Source organism: Aulostomus chinensis, chromosome 6 (genome assembly GCF_037954235.1).
Source record: "Aulostomus chinensis isolate RoL2024-O1b breed Wild chromosome 6, RoL_Achi_v1.0, whole genome shotgun sequence".
NCBI classification, from domain to species: domain Eukaryota; kingdom Metazoa; phylum Chordata; class Actinopteri; order Syngnathiformes; family Aulostomidae; genus Aulostomus; species Aulostomus chinensis.
Window position 1 is genome coordinate 18,525,810 of NC_141325.1, and position 19,728 is coordinate 18,545,537.

Here is a 19,728-nt window from a genome sequence, read left to right on the forward strand (position 1 = left end):
CTTAAAGGGTGGCATGATGGTGCAGTGGTTAGCACTGTCGCCTCACAGCAAGAAGGTACCAGGTTTGAGTCCCGGCTCGGGCATAGGATCTTTCTGTATGGAGTCTCCATGTTCTCCCTGTTCCTGTGTGGGTTCTCTCTGGTACTCCAGCTTCCTCCCAGAGTCCAAAGACATGCACTTGGGGACGAGGCTGATTGATACTCTAAATTGACTGTAGGTGTGACTGTGAGTGTGAATGGTTGTTTATATGTGTTGGCACTGCGATCGACTGGTGACCTGTCCAGGTGTACTCAACGTCTCACCTAAAAGCCGCTGGGATAGGCTTCAGCCCCCCCCCCCCCCCCCGTGACCCTTAACAGGATTAGCGGAAGAAAATGGATGGATGGATGGCTGTTTTTAAAAGCATAACTGAGGTATTCAAATGCTGGAAAACTAGCCAAGAAGAATGAATTGATTAATTACAACAAATTTTCATCTCTTACTTTGAATTGTGAGAAAGACAGATGAAAGCCTTTCATTTTTATATATTTTGGAAATTACAACTTATTAAAATTTTACATGTAAAAAAATGACAATCAATTTGTTCGTATTTTTATCCAAGTGTGTTTCTGTTAGGTGGAGGGAACTGATGTAATTGAAAATGAATGGGCAACTGAATTTGAAATAAGAATTTATATTTTGTTCCCCTCGCATAGAATAATGATTGGATATTGAGAGGAGATACAGTATGAGATTGGTTGATTAAAACAAGCAGAATCATTGTTTTTTGGTAAATGTAAGCTTACGGGCCGATTCACATCCCGGAGCAGAAGATGGCGGTAGTCTGCGAATAAGCTGGATGCCAAACGCCGCAAAACACCAAGAAGAAGAAGAAATTTATTTATTATTTAATTATTGGCAGGTTTGTTTTTTTTTTGCCTGTAGAGGGCGGCGGAGAGTTGCTTCATATACACTCCGACTATTGACGTCGACGATTAAGAGAACACAAATTCAAGATTCACACAAAGTAGCAGCTAATCTTAGAGCTAACGCCGGTCTAAAACTCAACATGGGGAAGCGGCAACATCAGAAAGATAAAATGTAAGTTTCCGAGTTATTGAGACTTCACCGCTGAACGGAAATAATCCTGTTGTTATTTTGCGTCTTTGGCTAATGTTAGCAGGCTAACAATGTCTATCAACTCGCTAGCTAACTCACTCATGTATAAAGGTATCCAAAGTCCCTGTTAAATGTACTTAGGGTCTTTTTTGGGGTCTTTCTTGACCGTTTTTTATCTTGCAGGTACATTACGTGTACAGAATACACGAACTTCTATGGAGGGAAGCGTGCAGGTAAGTTTGTGTTCACATAAGTAGTAGCGTCACCAGAAAACCTAGGAATTGGTTTAGCTTAATTGTTGCTTTTATTGTCGTGGTCTATTACATATGGTTGCTCCGATTTAATGAATTTAAACTCCGTTAAAGCCGTCATCCACTCACACATATGTTTATTGCGATTTTAGTTGGCGTTCGACCTCCATTTATAGCAATGAATATTAAGATGAATAAATGTCCACAAATTACAATCTCGAAAACAATCACAATGTGATCAACACCTTTTAACAAAACCTGAACATGTAAATCTTCATGATAACAGCTATAGCGGTGCGTCATCACAGATGTTCTCCACCTGCATGGCCTGATACCACCTCTCCGCTTATAGCCACTTCAATGCATGAATATGCAAATTCTCTCCCAATTTCCAGTAGTTACCCAGTGTCTCCAAATAAATACCAGATGCAATTATTGGACTTGAAATATCAAACATATTTCATTTTTCCATTCTATATGAATATTTGAATTCAAAATTCAGATTTTTTTCATCAAGTTTCCATTTCATTTGACCCAGTGACTCCCTATTATTACTGTAATGCACTATTAAGAGACGCCTCTCACTTATATTATTCTCTCACTGTTGGTATTTAAATACAAAAGTCATTTTTTTCCCAATATTCTCCATGTCATGTGACCCAGTGACTCCAACTTAAAGAAATAAATGGCACCCCTTTTTATTTTACTGCTACTTCTTTTTATACTGATATTTTAATTTAAAATTAATTGTTTTTTCTTGTTTTTTTTGGCTATTTTTCTATAGCATCAATGACATTGTACCATATTACTTAAAATATGAATCGTAATGTATTGTTTTGTTACTCATTGTTGTAGCTGCATCATTTTTTGAAGGGGGGGGGGGTGGGGAGTTGTCCATTTACTACTAAATAATATATACTATGTTCCACCAATTCCTGCACACAGTTTTTTGCTGTGGTTATGTGGACGTTGCCACTTGCTAGTTGTTGAATTGTTAACCGGGCGCAAATGGGAGACCGGGATTATCGATTAAACTGCGGATCCTACCCCACATGCTTGCTGCAGTGTGATTGACAGCCTTTCCTGCTTTTTGCCACTTTTTGCTACATTGTTCTGCAGATAAGCACCTGTCCTGGCATCTGAAATTTACCACCAATCAACATGCAGGGCATTGCCTTCATTTGCGGCTATGGTGATTAGGTTGAAAATGCTGTGCAGTCACAGTACACAGTGGGACATCTGGTCACTTTACAGTCACCCCACCTTTATGTTGTGTGTGAATTTATATCAGTGATAGATATGTTTTATTCAGATACATACTGCGGTTTTAGATAAAGAATGTTAGCACCCTGAGCTGAAAGTGCATTTTAGTACATTGTCATTACTTATTTATTGTCCTTAAGTGGACCCAGCCCACATCTGGGGTGGGTGCCATATATCCAATGCTTGTCAGGACTTGTCGAATAATTGCTTCCATTGGCAAATACCATTCTAACCAGTGACCTGGTTGTTGAGTCACTGTTTTACACCATGACATGACATTCACAAGAATGGTGAACAGAATCATTATGAAAGCAAATGTTTTAAAATAAATCCTGTGAAATATTTTTCTGTTTTGTTCAAGTTTGTTTTATTTTGGATTTTTCAGAAATCCCTCAGTCAAACTTCAAACGGCTTCCATTTGATCACTGCAGGTAGAACACATGATTTCTGTCCACTGAGGACATAATTTATTTTCTTTGCATTAAGTTGACTAAATGTGAATATTTAATTTCTAATATTAATTCAAAAGAACAACATTGAGAAAAGTAGTTTTTTTCTGTGTAGTGAGTTGCCCAAATTTTTTTTGCTCGTAGTTGTGAATGACTTTGCTTTGTGTCTCAATAATTTTCTCTGAAATATTTCAGCTTGTCCCTTCAACCGTTTGAGTATCCTGTCTGCACGGAGGAGGGAGTCATTTTTGACCTTCTGTGAGTCAAAATCCTTTGTAGAAAACTTAAAAATGTCTGACTTGATTCCTTTAAAAAAAAAAAAAAAAAAACTCATATTTTTCCTGAGATTATGTAATTCTTCACCAAACAAAAATGCTGAGTTCAGTTTCTAAAATTGACTTTTCAATCACTGCCAGGGAAATTGGTAGGATTATTTTCACTGACCAAAATAATATATTGCTATTTTGTACGCATATTTAGTTTCTGTGCATTTCGGAGAGATGATCAATGCTGAAGTTTGCCATTGTATACACACATAAAGAAGAGGCCTAAGTATTCTATGATATGGTTGGAAGTCGTAAATTAAAGTCTGGTTTTGTCTTTGGCATCCTCGAGACACACAACTCATCATCATAGCCTTAGCATCAGACTGTAGCTTCCTCTTATTGCCTTTATTCATTTTAACAGTGGCAAGCGATAATTTTACATAGCACCTGGTGTCCTAGATGGTAAATGGTGCAGCAAAAACTAGGAGCACTTCAGAGGTTCCATTTCACAGCAGTGCCTGGAGCTGTGCTCGGGGTCTTTTCAAGGAAGAAAAATTCTCAGTGGGTGTTTGTGTCCCACAGTGTTCTCTGATATGCGTCCAGCCTGTCAGTCACATATAGAACCCCCCCCCTCCCCCCAGTTCATTTTAAGCATTAATAAAGAAAACCAAGCCATCATCTGGCCTGCAAATTAATGATAGATGCAGTAGATTCGGATCAATCCCCAATAATTTCTTGACACCAATACAGCAAATAATACACTTCTGCACACCCACTTCTTGTTCAAGCATCAAGTCACACTTCCAGTTGAAGCCCCACACCCTCAGAGTTCAGATACAGATCATTTTGGTGGTTGCACCGATACAAATAATGATGAACTTGCTTATCCATAGTTCTCTCTCTCTCACCCCCTCTCTCCCTCCCTCAGAAGTATTGTTCCATGGATCAAGAAGTATGGAACTAATCCAATCTCTGGACAGGTAAGCAACCAAGGGTGTACTAGGGTGATTGTCTGTTGGTCACAAACCAAAATGTCTGTCTCGCAGAAATTGGTCACTGATGCATACTAAGAGCATGTTCTTGAACCCATAAAATGTATGCTCTAAAGCCCTTATCCCTTCCTTATATCTCCCCTATACTCTTACCTTATCCATTCGCACTCCCTTTGCACGCCCTTGAGGTATATTAATGCAGAGTCCACATCAATAACCACATGACAAGGACGTCTAATCAAAAATTCAAATATTTTTTGCCTTCAACTTCTCAAATGTGAAAATGTGCTGCTTTTTATTTAATATAGTTGGGGAGTGGGGGGTTTGTTGGGGTTTCGAAAATTTAAGCACAATGATCATAGCACCCACCAGAGGTGAGGGGAGCTGTCAGGCTGAAGGAAGCTTATAGGGCATGGTCGGCCTGTGGGTCTCCAGAGGCAGCTGACTGGTACCGGCAGGCCAAGTGGTGTGCAGCCATGGTGGTTGCCAAGGCAAAAACTCGGGCGTGGGAGGAGTTCATGGAGGCCATGAAGAATGACTATCGGTCGGCTCCGAAAAGGTTCTGGCAATCCATCCATCACCTCAGGGGGGGAAGGTGGCAACTTGCCCACACTGTTTACAGTTTGGACAGGAGGCTGCTAACGTCAACTGGGGAGATAATTGGATGGTGGAAGGAATACTTTGAGGAACTCCTCAATCCCACCAACATGTATTCCATGGAGGAAACAGAGTTTGTGGAGTGCTTGGGGGGGGGGGGTTGTTCATCCAATCTCCAGGGCTGAAGTTGTGGACAGACTTTCTAGGTGCAGCTGGGTGGTGGAGAGGGTCGAGTTTGGTGGCAGGAGGATGTTGTCTCTGCTTTTTGCGTATGATGTTGTGCTCTCAGCTCCATCAGGCCACGACCTCCAGCTCTTGCTGGGACAGTTCACAGCTAAAGTTGATGGGATGAGAATCAGCACCTCCAAATCTGAGGCCACGGTTCTCAGCCGGAGAAGGGTGTCCTGCCCACTCCAGACCAAAAGGCGAGGCTCTCGATTTACAGGTCAATCTATGTTCCAACCCTCACCTATGGTCATGAGCTTTGGGTAATGGCCAAAAGAACAAGATCGCGAATACTAGCGGCCGAAATGAGTTTCCTCCATAGGGTGTCTGGGCTCTCCTTTAGAGATAGGGTGAGAAACTCATTCATTTGAGAGGTACTCAGAGTAGAGCTGCTGCTCCTCAATGTCAAGAGGAGTCAGTTGAGGTGGTTCAGGCATCTGGTGAGGATGCCTCCTGGACAGCTCCTTCCGGGAGGTGTTCCAGGCATGCCCAGGAGGCCTTGAGGCCGACCCAGGACATGCTGGAGGGATTATATCTGTCGGCTGGCCTGGGAATGCCTCAGGATTCCCCCGGAAGAGCAGGTGGAAGTGGGCAGTCTGGGCCTCCTTGGTGAGGCAGCTGCCCCCGCAACCCGGACCAACTGGATAAGCAGAGGAGGACGACAGCGATGATAGCACCTTCATGGGCATAAATAATCAACAAACAGGCAAAATGTGTATCTGAACTAGTATAATTGCAAAAAATATTTAAATTAGAATTTTCCTCCCTTAGCTGCTAACATTCCCTATTAGAGCTGGGTATCACCACTGACCTCCTGATACGATACGATTCTGATACACTAGGTCCCAAGTCGATACGATTTCCGATATGATTCGATACAATATACGATATGATATTTTAGTTACAATACCAATTTTGCTTTGGTAATGGAAGAGATTCTCAAAGGACTAATGCTGTAAATTCAATTGTAAAAGTAACCCTCTAACCTGCTGCATAATTAAATATTGATATTTACATTGAGAACTGACCATTAAACAATAGTTATACAACATCATGCACTTTTATTTAAATATATGACCGTCATTCAAAACAAAAGGGCAACTTAGACTTCCACAAACTGTCAGCAGCTCAGCAAGATGACTCGCGGTGTGGCGAGCTTCAGTCGCCCGTGTTTGTAAAACGTAGGACATGAGGAACCAGTTACTGTCAGTGTAATGAGAGGTGATGGTCAAGTAGGAATCCGTAGCTCTGCTTGTCCAGCTGTCGCAGGTGATGACAACTCTCTGCAGATTTCATTGCAGTTGCAATGTTGTTTTTAACATCTCTGTCCATCTTTGAGATTGTGACTTGACTCAGTTGTTTCCGTGTCGGTAGCACCGTGGTTCCAGTGTCTGGACGAGGTGTCTGAAGCCTACATTTTCTACTACACAGTATGGTCTGAGATTCTTGCAGATAAAAATTGCCAGAGCCAAAGTGATGTTCTCTGCACATGGAGGCGTGGATGGAAACTTCGTCCCAAATGCTTTCTCCAGCGAGGGTTGTTGCAGTGACTTGTAGTTTCCTGGTTGTTGAGTGTACTCTTGGTGATTCCTAGTCAAATGGCTCCAGAGATTAGTTGTATTTCCGTTGTACTTTACCTCTACTTTGCACATTTTGCACACAGCATTATTTTTGTCAAGTTGGGCGCAGTTTTCTTGCTTCCTAAAGCCGAAGTGCGGCTGATCATCTGACTGCAATAACGTTGCACTAAGCACTAAATCACGCGAGACTAAAGGGGCAAACAAAAACAAAAAATTAACGGGTAAAATCTAATGCATTTTAAAAGATCGATATTGGGATTTATGTATCGATAATCTTTCCTTCAAATGTATATTGATAGAATGTCTGTATATAGACATTTTTAACCCACCTCTATTCCCTATACAGTTAGGTACACTTATTGCAGTTGAATATAAAACCTGTTTGCAGTCCTAAAATAACAACTCTGCTTTTCATTTTGTAGATAAAGACTTTTTTGTTTAATTTAGCAAGTTTGATAACGTTTTACATGCCATTGCACAGTAACATGGCACTTGTTTTTACTTCTCACAGAAACTTGAAGCAAAGTCCCTCATCAAGCTTAATTTTGCCAAGAACAACGATGGTAAATATGTCCACATTTAGATTTCAATGTATTTAAACCATTAACTACTTTATATTGCATTGCATAATAAACAGATACTAACTTTAGAGTTTTGAAACCCTTATTCCTCTAACTCAAATCTCAATCAGTAAAACAGATTAAGACCACAAGGCGGCACAGTGGTGCAGTGTTTAACACTGTCACCTCACAGCAAGAAGGTTCTGGGTTCAAGCCCCGGCTCCGGCACGGGATCTTTCTGTATGGAGTCTGCATGTTCTCCCTGTGCGTGCGTGCGTGGGTTCTCTCTGGGTACTTCCGCTTCCTCCCACAGTCCAATGACATGCAAGGGGGGACGAGGCTGATTGATACTCTAAATTGACCGTAGGAGTGGCTGTGAGTGTGAATGGTTGTCTGTCTCTATGTGTTGTCCCTGTGATGAATTGGTGACCTTTCCAGGTGTACACCGCCTCTCACCCAAAAGCCGCTGGGATAGGCTCCAGCCCCCCTGCGACCCTTAACAGGATAAGCGGAAGAAAATGGATGGAGATTAAGACCACAATCCAGTCGTGCTGTACTTCTTAAAGGACCATTTGAGTTAGAGTGGATACTTTTTAGACGGGATTAAACAAATTAAAGCAAGTGTAGGAGTGATAGAGGTGACATTTAAACTGTAATTCAACTCAAAGCATGTTACATTATGATAGTCCTTCATTGCTGGAGAAAATTGATTTCCAGGCTGTGGCTGCACTTAGTGACTCTTCTTCTACTTATTTCCATTTAATTCCAGGAAAATATCACTGCCCTGTCCTGTACAACGTGTTCACAAATAATTCTCACATTGTTGCCAACAAGGTCACAGGCAATGTGTTTTCCTATGAGGTTAGTGATTTCTCACAGTTTGATCCTCACAGAACAAATTTTCCCTGTAGGTTACTCACCCACACATGCACGTTATTGATTTGAGTGTGATACAGTACAGATGCCCATGCCACTTATCTCACAAAACGCTGCTTTCCAACACATTGAACTGTATTTTACAACACATTCAGCATCATACAAAATACAGGACAATTACCTTCAGGTTTACACATTTATGTTACAAATAATAACAGTTCTTTAAAAAAAATTCAGTGGGTAAGAAATATCTAAATGCATTTATTTCCAATTAGGCTGTTGATCAACTGAACATCAAGACCAAGACTTATAAAGATCTGCTTACAGATGAACCCTTTACTAGAAAAGACATTATAATGCTCCAGGTAGGTTCTTGACTTTTTCCTTTCATTTGGGAAAATTAACATTCTTTGAACAGATGTTAAAAATTATCTGTTTTCCCATAGGATCCTACAAACCTGGATAAATTCAATGTTTCCAACTTTTTCCATGTGAAAAATGATCTGAAAGTTACGGATCCAGGTGAGATGTGCAGCTGTGACCTGTCAATTGTAAATGTATTCTGCATTTGTTTCATTCTAATCAGAGTTCCACTCCAACTTTTTTTTGCATCAAAATAATGAATGCATTAGTTAAAGCTGAGGGTCCTTTGGACCAGCCAGTTGTTTCCTCTTTAACTCTTTTCTTTGTCGTCAGATGAGGAAAAGGCCATGCAGGACCCAGCGTACCACCTGAGGAGCACCAACTTGGAGACAAGAGAGACATTAGCTGAGCTGTACAAAGACTACAAGGGGGACCAGCTCCTGGCTTCCACCATGAAGGAGCCCGAGGCCAAGAAGACAGACAAATTAAACGCTGTAAGGAAAGACCTTTGCAAAAAAATTTAAAGCAGTACTTCACCCAGAAAGTGTATCTTGCTTTTCAAGACAAATGGGTGTCTTGGGCTCACAGTTACATTTTTTTTTTTTCATTCCTGCATCATATCTTTGTGACTCAAGATGGCAGAAGAGTCAGCCATGTATATATGATAAGATAATGGTGACCCATGGCAACCCCCAACATTAATGCTTTGTTTGTTGTAAATTATAATGGTTATGGCTGGACAAAGAAGATGTTGGACAATGCACTTTAGAGTTTGCTAAAGGGAAATGTTTGATCATGTTTTCTGTTTGTAGTTGATGGGATGAGAGGTCATTTGCTTCGAGCTAAATATACAGTACATGCAGTGGAAAAAATCATCTTTGTGAGCTCACGGTACCTATTTGTGAATACTTGAAAGTCAAAAAGCACTTATGGGGTTATGCTTTAGTGTAAACTGCAAGATATGGTGAAATGTGGTCATAAGTGAAATGTAAAACAAAATGAGAAAGAAAGTTGAGAGGATGTTTTAAAAATATATATAAAAAGATATTTAAAAATGTCAGCGATATAGAATTGAATGAAAAAGCTATTTTGTAACAAAGTACTGTAAAGCTGCTAAGACACGTTCGGATAGAAAATATACAGTGAGTTAAGTTAATTTTTATGAAGCATGCTGAAACAGAGTTCAGCACAATAGACTTGGAAGAAAATGAAATCTCTACAGGTCTATGCAGATTTTGGAAATATTGACATCATGGTTCAAGGTTTATCAATCCAAGTTTGTAGGTATTGTCTTAAAAAATGAGGATACCTGCAGCTCCTTGAAATTTTAGCCCTTAACAGTCATTAGATAGGCCTGAATTAGAATTTTTTAGACCTTGTTTGCACCAAACATTTTATCCAACTTCAGTTACACAGGTGGAGGAGTTTAAGTACGGTATCTTGGGGTTTAAACCAGTCCGTTGTGGTGAAGAGGGAGCTTAGCCAAAAGGCAAGGCTCTTGAATTACCGGTCAATCTACGCTCCAACCCTCACCTATGGTCATGAGCTTTGGGTAATGACCGAAAGAACAAGATCGCGAATACAAGCGGCTGAAATGAGTTTCCTCGGCAGGGTGGCTGGGCTCTCCCTTAGAGATAGGGTGAGGAGCTCATTCATTTGAGAGGTACTCAGAGAAGAGCTGCTGCTCCTCCATGTCAAGAGGAGTCAGTTGAGGTGGTTCAGGCATCTGGTGAGGATGCTTCCTGGACGCCTCCCTCGGGAGGTGTTCCAGGCATGCCCAACCGGGAGGAGGCCCGAGGCCGACCCAGGACACACTGGAGGGAGTATATCTGTTGACTGGCCTGGGAACGCCTCGGGATCCTCCCAGAAGAGCTGGTGGAAGTGGCTGGGGAGAGGACAGTCTGGGCTTCCTTGCTGAGACTGCTGCCCCCGTGAACTAGACCAACCGGATAAGCGGAGGAGGACAACAACGACATTTACCCAGCTTTTAATTTCATACTTTTAACGTACTCCTGAACCTTGACGTCATTCTAATAATCATATTTCGTCACAAAAAAACTTTGCACAGGGATGCATATAGTTATACTTCTTACTTTTATAAGCTGAGTCCAAAATGTATCTCAGATCTACTTGCAGATCAATTTGAAAATGTGTTAAAAGCATTGCACCTAGGTTTCTGATAGCAGTAAACGGCGCGATGGAAGGGTTTTACTTATTTATTTAAGTCAAGGGCCATATCTTGTCAACATTTAATTTCAGTACCATACACCAGTATGGCCCAAGACTGACTTCTGTGACTCTGAGCAGGCTGGGTATAACTGCATCCTTTGCTGACTGAAAGATGGCTGGGAAAACCTAAAATATGATGCAAACGTGTTGCGGCCGGTGGTGCAGTGGTTCGCACTGTCGCCTCACAGCAAGAAGGTTCCGGGTTCGATCCCTGACTCGGGCTCGGGATCTTTCTGTGTGGAGTCTGCATGTTCTCCCCGTGCCTGCGTGAGTTCTCTCCAGGTACTCTGGCTTCTTCCCACCATCCAAAGACAGGCAATTGGGGACTAGGCTAGTTGGACACTCTAAATTGACCGTAGGTGTGAATGGTTGTTTGTCTCTCTATGTTGGCCCTGCAATGGACTGGAGACCTGTTCAGGGTGTACCCCGCCTCTCGCCCATAGACGCTGGGATAGGCTCCAGCCCCCCCGCGACCCTTAATAGAAAGGAATAAGCGGAAGACAACGAACGAACGAATGTGTTGCGGCTTCTCTTTAAAATCTTTGAAAGGTGGCGCCTGAGTTGGTCCATACCACGCAGTCAAATACAAAAGTGAGGCACAGTCCAGCATTATTTCAGTGTGGTTGCCATGTATTAATAACAAAAAAAACAACACTGCAGCAGATTGTTTACTGCTGCAAAAAGAAAGCAAGCAAAAAAACATTTCAACAATCTGCACTTTTCAGTCAAAAGACTATCCCGCTTCCCAGTCTCACCAGTGTCTACCTGCAGTTAAGTGATTGACACATGGGCAGGAGAGGGCAGACACTTTGTCCCAACAAAAGGAGGGGCAACAACCAATAAACAAAATTATCAGTCCATAATGATACATAGGCTACCATACAAACCAGCTTATGTTCTCATAAACCAATTAATAAACGGCCATTTTCAAATAAAATTATAAATGAATTATTGGTAAATATAAATAAACCAAGACTATTTTTGGCCTCAACAATAGGAATAACTTGTAGCTGATGGTGTCCTTGAAGAAAAATGGGAGTCTTACCTTGAAGCTGCTAGTCAAAATTTTCAGGCTGTAGTGTTTAGTTTGTGCACTAGAGGGAGCCAAACACATGTTTATGTGAATGGCATGGCTTTCATAAAGACATTCAATAAGAGAACAAAGGAATGCTATTTGGTAGACAAATTACATCTAGCACTTTGGAAAAAGGAATTTGAGATTTTATTAAAAAGAAGTAATCAGAATGCCTAATTACTAAAATATTTACACAACTGAAATAATTTATTTTCTTTAAAAAGGATAATACCCTTCTACAATTCATTCTGTAATCTTCCTACAGACTTGCTCTCGGCCATCACAAGTCTGGTTTAACTTTATGGAAAACAAACGCATCGCACGTGTGTAGCAAAGAGGTTCAACAACCATGTTACCAGATTATCGATGTCCTTAAATACCTGGGTGGGCCCTGATCCTTTTAAATGGCATCAGCACCTCATTCTATTGATGCTGCACCATGTCTTGTTTTCACGTCACAGGCATTTCTTAGTTGCTCTCTGTCACGAGTTCATTGTCGAGTTGATGCTCTGATTGCATCTGAGTGAACAGGGAATATAGGTCAGACGGAGCACATGAGGTAAAGTCTGAGCTTCACAAGAACTAGAGCAGAAGAATGCTAACCTCGGACTGTAGCCTAGACTTTTGAAGTCAACTTCCACTCTTTGTTTCGCCTTATTTAGTTATTCAAATTATTTGAATTTCTCCACCACTTACTGCATTGTTCTTGTTTTATTTTCGGGAGATATGGACTGTTATCATCATTCTACTATAATTTAAGCATTTTGAACACTTAAATTTTAAGAAGTCTCTCTAAGTTGAGGTGGTGGCTAGTTTCAGAGTTGTTGGGGTCACATGAGAATCAGGCATTTTTCATGTGGGTTGTTAGGGGGTCGTTGAGCCAACCAGTATCTATGTGGGTTGTTAGGGCAGGGTGATCAAAGTGTGAACAGGTGTTGTTTCCTAGGGATGGTGGTTAGGACCATAATGTTGGTGGGGTACAGGTAATGATGAAGTCCTCCTCTGTCTAGGGATGGTCACTCCAGTTTGACCTAGAGTTTTTTTTAACTCCTTTGTCGAACCGTCTGTCATCTCTGGCCAAGATGTGTACCTTGCTGTCCTCACAGAATGTACCTTCTCCTTTAGTAGGCAACAGAGACAAAGACACAATACCATGAAACACCATGACTTTGATGACTGAGAATCTTCATTGACATTTCTCTTTCACTTTCATGGAAAAATAGATGTTGCAGAGAAAGCATATCATGACGATTTACCCTCGCACGTTTAGTGAAGTCAGGAAAATGTATTAATACAAGTATGTATTAACTGTGTGTGTGTGTGTTTATAGGGGTAGGACTTGTAGGATTTTGGGTCAAAAAAAGTGCATATTTTGAAGACAAATGGTAGTGGCAAAAATCTATTTTCACGTTTGGATTTATTATAATTGTTCTTGCAGGCCCACTACTCCACAGGCAGAGTTGCTGCCTCCTTTACGTCCACAGCCATGACCCCTGCAACAGCCCATGAAGCAGGCAAGTGAGACAGAAAGAAACATTTACCTCTTCACATCATCACAGTTCTTCTGTTCGTTTACTGTATATTTATTCTAAGTAGACTGGCTGGTAATGTTCGCGTTCTTGCAGAAAAAGTGCTGTTTCATTGTCACATTGTTAATACAAGTGCTGCTCAGTTCTGTTTCTTCTTCTGTCAGCCTCTGAGCTGCTCCATGGGACAGCAATGCTGTTATGCAACTGTATAGTAGGTTTAGTACACTTGAAAAAGGAAGACAATGTTTGGATTGAGTGACCTAGTTCAGTTTTTTTAAGATATGATTCCATGTCATTTTTGGATATTCGTCTTTGTCTAAGCAGCAAAGAATACTGTGACATCCTATTTCTTATAGCATACATGCCATATATTTGTTGAAATGGTTGATACATGGAGGAATTTACATTTTAGTAACTAGAGTCTCATTTACAACATGTACATACAAAATGGATCTCAAAGTGGGATAGGTCTTTCTTGATTTCCCTCGTTTGTCCTACGTGTTTGCATCAACATCATTGAAGGGAGATACAATTTTTAAATGTCTTGCATGTAGAGGGCAGGATATGAGGCTGATCCACATCTCAAAGTGGTGTGTGATTTACAAAGGAAGACTTGTCTGCACAATTTCAATGTGGAATGTGTGCACTGTTTTATAAGTGAGGCCCCCAATCTCTTCAAATTTGTTTTATTTTCTTGTTGTGTCCTCATATATATTGCCCTTTAAAACTGAGTTACCCTGCCCTGCTATAATTATCTCCCAGTTTTAAAGATAGAGGTGAAAAGAAGCATGTGCATAAATTCAAAAATCACCCTCCTCTGTAGAGGCTCTGGGGGTGTCAACATCCATATCTTACCAGAAGAAATATCAACCAGAGACTGCAATACAAAATCACAAACATTTGTGATGTTGTCCATCCATTAACAGTGAAATATCAGTCATAAGATTCTCCCCTGTCCACTTTTTTTTTTCTTACTGTTATATAATTATAGAATAGAAAAGACAACTTAAGTCATCCCCTAGGGGAAATTCACATGTCCAGCAGCTCATATAAAACAATCTCTCTTCCACTCCAATAATTAATAGTGAGTAGATCCAAAAAAATTGAATTAAAATAGTGTATTGCACAGTCCAGTCAGCATGTGGCAGGGTGTGTGTGTGTGTGTGTGTGTGATAGCTGTTGCTATTAAAGAGTGCTATTGCGATGGGGACAAAAGATCTCCTGAAGCACTCGGTTCTGTAGTTCAATGAGAGGAGCCGGTTGCTGCAGCTACTCCTCTTACACACCAGGAGGCTATGGTGAGAGTATAAACAGTAAGATTATTGAACCTACTAGAGATGTTCCCAAATTCACATTAAGATTCACAAAAAAATCATAGTCCTTCCACAGCCTGAAGTTGTTGATAAATATAAATGATTCATCATAAAAAATAATGATTAAAAGCAGCATCTGAGCTAGGTGAAAGATAAATAGAAGAGGGGGCTCTCACTTCACTCACTGTTAATTTTTTTCTGTTACAGATGCCATTGCAGATGACACAGTGCGTTACCAGTATGTGAAGAAAAAAGGCTACGTCCGTCTACACACAAACAAAGGAGACCTGAATCTTGAGCTATACTGTGATAAGGTAGTTACATGTTCATTCACATATACACATCCAACATAAAACTATTGACTGGACAATTTTGAAAATAATACTTGATTACCCACAATCATTTGATCACTTGCCCCTGATTTTGTTCACTTTCACTTGATAAAACTAAGATACAGAAAAATCCATATTGTCACAAATGAATGACATCTTTGTAACAGAATTCCCATTTATTGTTCATGTTCCATGTTCATTACATTGTCCATGGAATAATTGTAGTGTAGAATAACAAGGAAATATGGCATTTAAGTGGATTGCAAAACTTGTATCAGGTTTTTATTTATTTTCAAGCTCGCAACATCGAAGAAGGGCATTCTTGTTTGTTTGATGTTGAATTCTTTAAAATTGTTTAAAAAGTCATCCAGACAGTACTGCAAGCTAGAAGCAGCTGATGTCTTCTGCTAACATAATAGGTTAACTGTAACCTAAAACTATGAATTGTACATTTGTAATACTTAATTATGGTTACCATCTAATTATTGTGCATATTTACCTTTTAAAACCCATGTGGACATTTTTAGTGAGGCAGTTGTTTTATCAACTGTAGATATTATATGGTTCATTTTTTTCATGAGGGGTCAAGATATTGACTGAGGTACCTTCATTGGCAGATGGGGCATAATTGCTGTATTCTTAGGGAAACTATTTGTGTTTGTGTGAGATAAAATAATTAATTTTCTTGACATTGGCTTAAATTTCTAAATGAATCAGTTCAGTACTGTAGGATGAGTTTTCCCCATCACCAAAGTAGATTAATTGTGCAAAGTAATTGGTATTACCTTCAAATTAGGAATACTCCTATTTCTTGCCAATTATTTATCTTGATGAATTCAAAATCTTCCAATGAGTAAGAGTTTGTTCAGTTCAGTGTTTAGAAATATCCTAAATTTACTATAAAGACCAGTGCTATTTTAAACCATTTAGATAATCGAATGCATCATTTAGCTTGTTAGCAGGCAAGTGCGCAGGTGACAATTAGGGGAGCCAACACTGGATGATTATCTCGAGTAAACTACCTCAGGCAGTGTTCTTCAACAGACTACAATGGGTAATGTTCTTCGACACACCACGGAACTATAATAATGAGACACTCAGTCACAGCTATGACAATCATTTTGACCTGACCTTCCCTATCGAAACAGTGTCTTTTTTTTTTAATTGATGTTCACCCTTCTTTTACCACTTTCCTCTTGAAAAGTAGGACAGACCACCATGACGCCACCTACAGTTGCCATTATTTTTTTAGGGGTGTTGGTTGGTTGGTTGGTTGTTTTGGGTCTACTGGTCCTTGAGCAGTGTTGGCGAATAAAATGGCATTTATCAATGGCACAGGACATTTATCTTTGATGTGAAATCAAGTTACGTTGAATGTTTGATCTATGTTTTACAGTATGTTTGAATTTGGTCATTCAAACGATTTTGTGATATATGACTTTTTATAACAGTTTTTTAATTCATATAACATTTCCATGACATAAAAAATGTTTTTAATTTGAATAAAAATAAAAAGTCAGTATTGGAAGTTAGTTTAAACATTACAGATCCAGATTGTCCAAACTGATGATCCCAAATTAAAAAAAAAAAAAATTGGCACAAAGTATCTGAGTGATGTACAACATTGATGAAAGGTCTTCATATGAATTGGGCTGATACTTAGATTGTTTAAAAGGCTGATTTAAATGTTTTAATTATGTCCACCTCTCTTCCAGGTAGCTAGTTCTTGCCAAAAATATTTCTTCTGTGCCTCCTTTTTAAGGTTAAATGTGGGTCTCCAGAGAGATTGCATGAGTTCCAGGAACACATTTCTGCCCTGGTAACAAAGTGCTTGGTGTACTTGATTTTTATTGGCTTCTGAGCTGTCGAATCAGAATAATGAGGGGAGGGTTGCAGTGGGTAGACAACCTGCCCCCGGTGCCCTACATCCTCCTCCTCCCCAGTGGTTTTTACACAAGATTGCTGCTCTATTTGTGGCCTGCTGTTTATGAATTAATGAGCACCGCTTCACTGTCAAATACACTCTCTGTCACACAAATCAAGGGGCCACCTTCTTCTGAAGTGTCCTTTTGCTCACCCAGCCTGAGTCGCCCCTGCCATGGTTGTCCCCAGCTTAGGTGATGTTGAAGATCTAAAGTTTTGCATCATTATATATAAAAACACATTGGTTAAAGTAGATAAGCTTCACCTGAGTGGGGTGGTTTTGTTAGTTATAAAAAGGGTTCTGGATGACCAAGAATTGTGCCAATTTTTTTTGGGGGGGGGGGGTGAAAGTCAGTTTTGGTTTTTGCACTTGTTAAAATTGAGTCACAAACAACAAAGAAGGGGGTGGCATGGCTTGGAGGTTGCATGGCCATCTAGCAACTGAAGGTCACTGATTCCATCCTCACTTCCCCTGGAGACCATGTAGAAGTATCCTTGAGCAAGATACTGAACACCTAATGGCCCTGTGATGGACTGTTGACCTGTTCAGGGTGTACCTTGCCTCTCACCCAGTGTCAGCTGGGATAGGCTCCAGCGCGCACATTGTCTACCAAGGCCAAACATCCACCTTTCTATTGTCTCCATATCTAACTCTAACCATCTCCTGGCAGTATTAATAAAAGTATGAACTATACCCCTGAATTATTGCATAAAGGTCCATGTAAAACATCCATAGGGATTGAGGACTATTAAGTTTCTGTATATTTCTAAGGGATTATTTCCGTCTCACCAAGCTAGCGTCAGTCTGTTTCGTCTTATGATACCAGTTTGTTGCTCTTAGTTTGACACTGTATTGCAAAGCAGCTGCAGCTCAACTTTTAGCTTTTCACTCTGCAATATGTGAATCACTCTGCACATTTCGAATTCAATTTAATATTTCTGTCAACATGTTGATCTAATAAATCTTTTTCCAACATGTGGATATACGGAATGCTGCGTGATTGGAGCCTGCTTTACCAGAGTACTGTGCCTATTCTAATAAGAGAGATCTTTCAGTGTCTCTCGCAGAAGTAGAGGTCCGCCATACTACAGAGAAAATGCGACAGTTGTTAATGTGAAAATCATTTTGGCATAATTGCCTCCTTTCTTGTTATAAGCGTGGTAATATTTTGCCCCCTACTGATTTGGAGTGTGAAATGTGCAGTACTAGCTTGTCCAGACAACTTTTAAAGTAAGTCTCTGTTGGGCGGTTCCATACAGGATGTCAAATTTTCCTGTAATCCTGCTGGTAGTCAGGCACTTCAGGGGCACAGACTTCTATCAACACTAATGTTATCTGGCCCTGACTTTGGAGCATTTTCTTTGGCCCTAAAATATATTTACTACAAAAATAACACATTGTAGACAGATTACCTGTGAAATACTTCTAAAACAGAAGAGCCTATAAGCATTTTTAATCTGGACATAATTAAAAATGTTCTGTTCATCTGTCTTAGTTGACAAAGTGTTCATGATGACATGACTAGTTAAAATTTCAAGCATTAAAGCAATTTTGGACATCGGATAACATTTTAGGGCTGCACGGTGGTGCAGTGGTTAGGACTGTGGCCTCACAGCAAGGTTCAGGGTTCAAGTCCTGGCTCAAGCACAGGATCTTTCTGTGTGGAGTCTCCATGTTCTCCCTGTTCCTGTGTGGGTTCTCTCTGGTACTCCAGCTTCTTCCCACAGTCCAAAGACATCAAGAGGGGACTAGGCTGATTGATACTCTAAATTGACTGTAGGTATGAATGTGAGTGTGAATGGTTGTCTGTCTCTGTATGTTGGCCCTGCGATGGACTGGCGACCTGTCCGGGGTGAACCCCGCCTCTCGCGCGTAGATGCTGGGATAGGCTCCAGCCCCCCCGCGACCCTTACTAGTAAGGAATAAGCGGAAGACGACGATGGATGGATGGATAAGTCTCAAAAAAGCATAAAATATGGCAACTGGACTAATCTCGTGTGAGTCTAAGACGTTTTGCCTCTCATCCAAGAGGCTTCTTCAGTTCTGGATGACTGAGAATATCCACAGATACATGGATGGATAACATTTTAAAAATTCTCATGCTCAAACTCACATGCAGAAAGACAAAGGCACACATCAACAAAACTATGCAGGCAGATATGCTAAATTTGCCTCCATTACAAGACAGAAGCAGTCTCAAGTGGCACAAGAAGCCTGAGTTGCACATGGGATGTTAATGTTTCTGGTTGGAGAAAAAAAAGTTAAATGGGGACGCTTTAAACACAAAACTTGTATTCTTCATTGTGTAAGCTATATGTACATGTGCAAGCATCCTGATGTGCAGACTGTTTGTCATTATAGTAAGGCAAAAGTATTTAGTCAGCCACCAATTTTGCAAGTTCTCCCACTTAAGATGAGAGGCCTGTAATTTTCATCAGGTATACCTCAACTACAAGAGACAAAATGAGAAAAAAAATCCAGAAAATAAGTATTTGGTCAATACTTTGTTATATACACTTTGTTGGCAATGACAGAGGTCAAACATTTTCTGTAAGTCTTCACATACACTGTTATGTTGCTGGTATTTTGGCCCATTCCTCCATGCAGATCTCCTCTAGAGCAGTGATGTTTTGGGGCTGTTGCCGGGCAACACGGACTTTCAACTCCCTCCAAAGATTTTCTGTGGGGTTGAGATCTGGAGACTGGCGAAGCCACTCCTTCATTGCCCAGGCGGTGTTTGGGATCATTGTCATGCTTATAGACCCAGCCACGTTTCATCTTCAGTGCCCTCGCTGATGGAAAGTGG

At 40.5% G+C, this 19,728-nt stretch overlaps 1 protein-coding gene across 1 annotated transcript in view; it reads left to right on the forward strand.

The window, feature by feature from the left end:
* Positions 1-913: 913 nt before the first annotated feature.
* Positions 914-19,728, forward strand: part of ppil2 (peptidylprolyl isomerase (cyclophilin)-like 2) — a 38,862-nt gene continuing 20,047 nt past the window's right edge. Inside the window, exons 1-12 of the mRNA XM_086206921.1 lie at positions 914-1,080; positions 1,282-1,331; positions 2,998-3,043; positions 3,257-3,319; positions 4,256-4,307; positions 7,233-7,284; positions 8,051-8,142; positions 8,433-8,522; positions 8,604-8,679; positions 8,854-9,014; positions 13,263-13,338; positions 14,874-14,980. Of these exons, the coding sequence (XP_086063047.1) occupies positions 1,049-1,080; positions 1,282-1,331; positions 2,998-3,043; positions 3,257-3,319; positions 4,256-4,307; positions 7,233-7,284; positions 8,051-8,142; positions 8,433-8,522; positions 8,604-8,679; positions 8,854-9,014; positions 13,263-13,338; positions 14,874-14,980 (897 nt within the window). The 5' untranslated portion in view covers positions 914-1,048. The remainder of the gene's footprint in view (positions 1,081-1,281; positions 1,332-2,997; positions 3,044-3,256; positions 3,320-4,255; positions 4,308-7,232; positions 7,285-8,050; positions 8,143-8,432; positions 8,523-8,603; positions 8,680-8,853; positions 9,015-13,262; positions 13,339-14,873; positions 14,981-19,728) is intronic.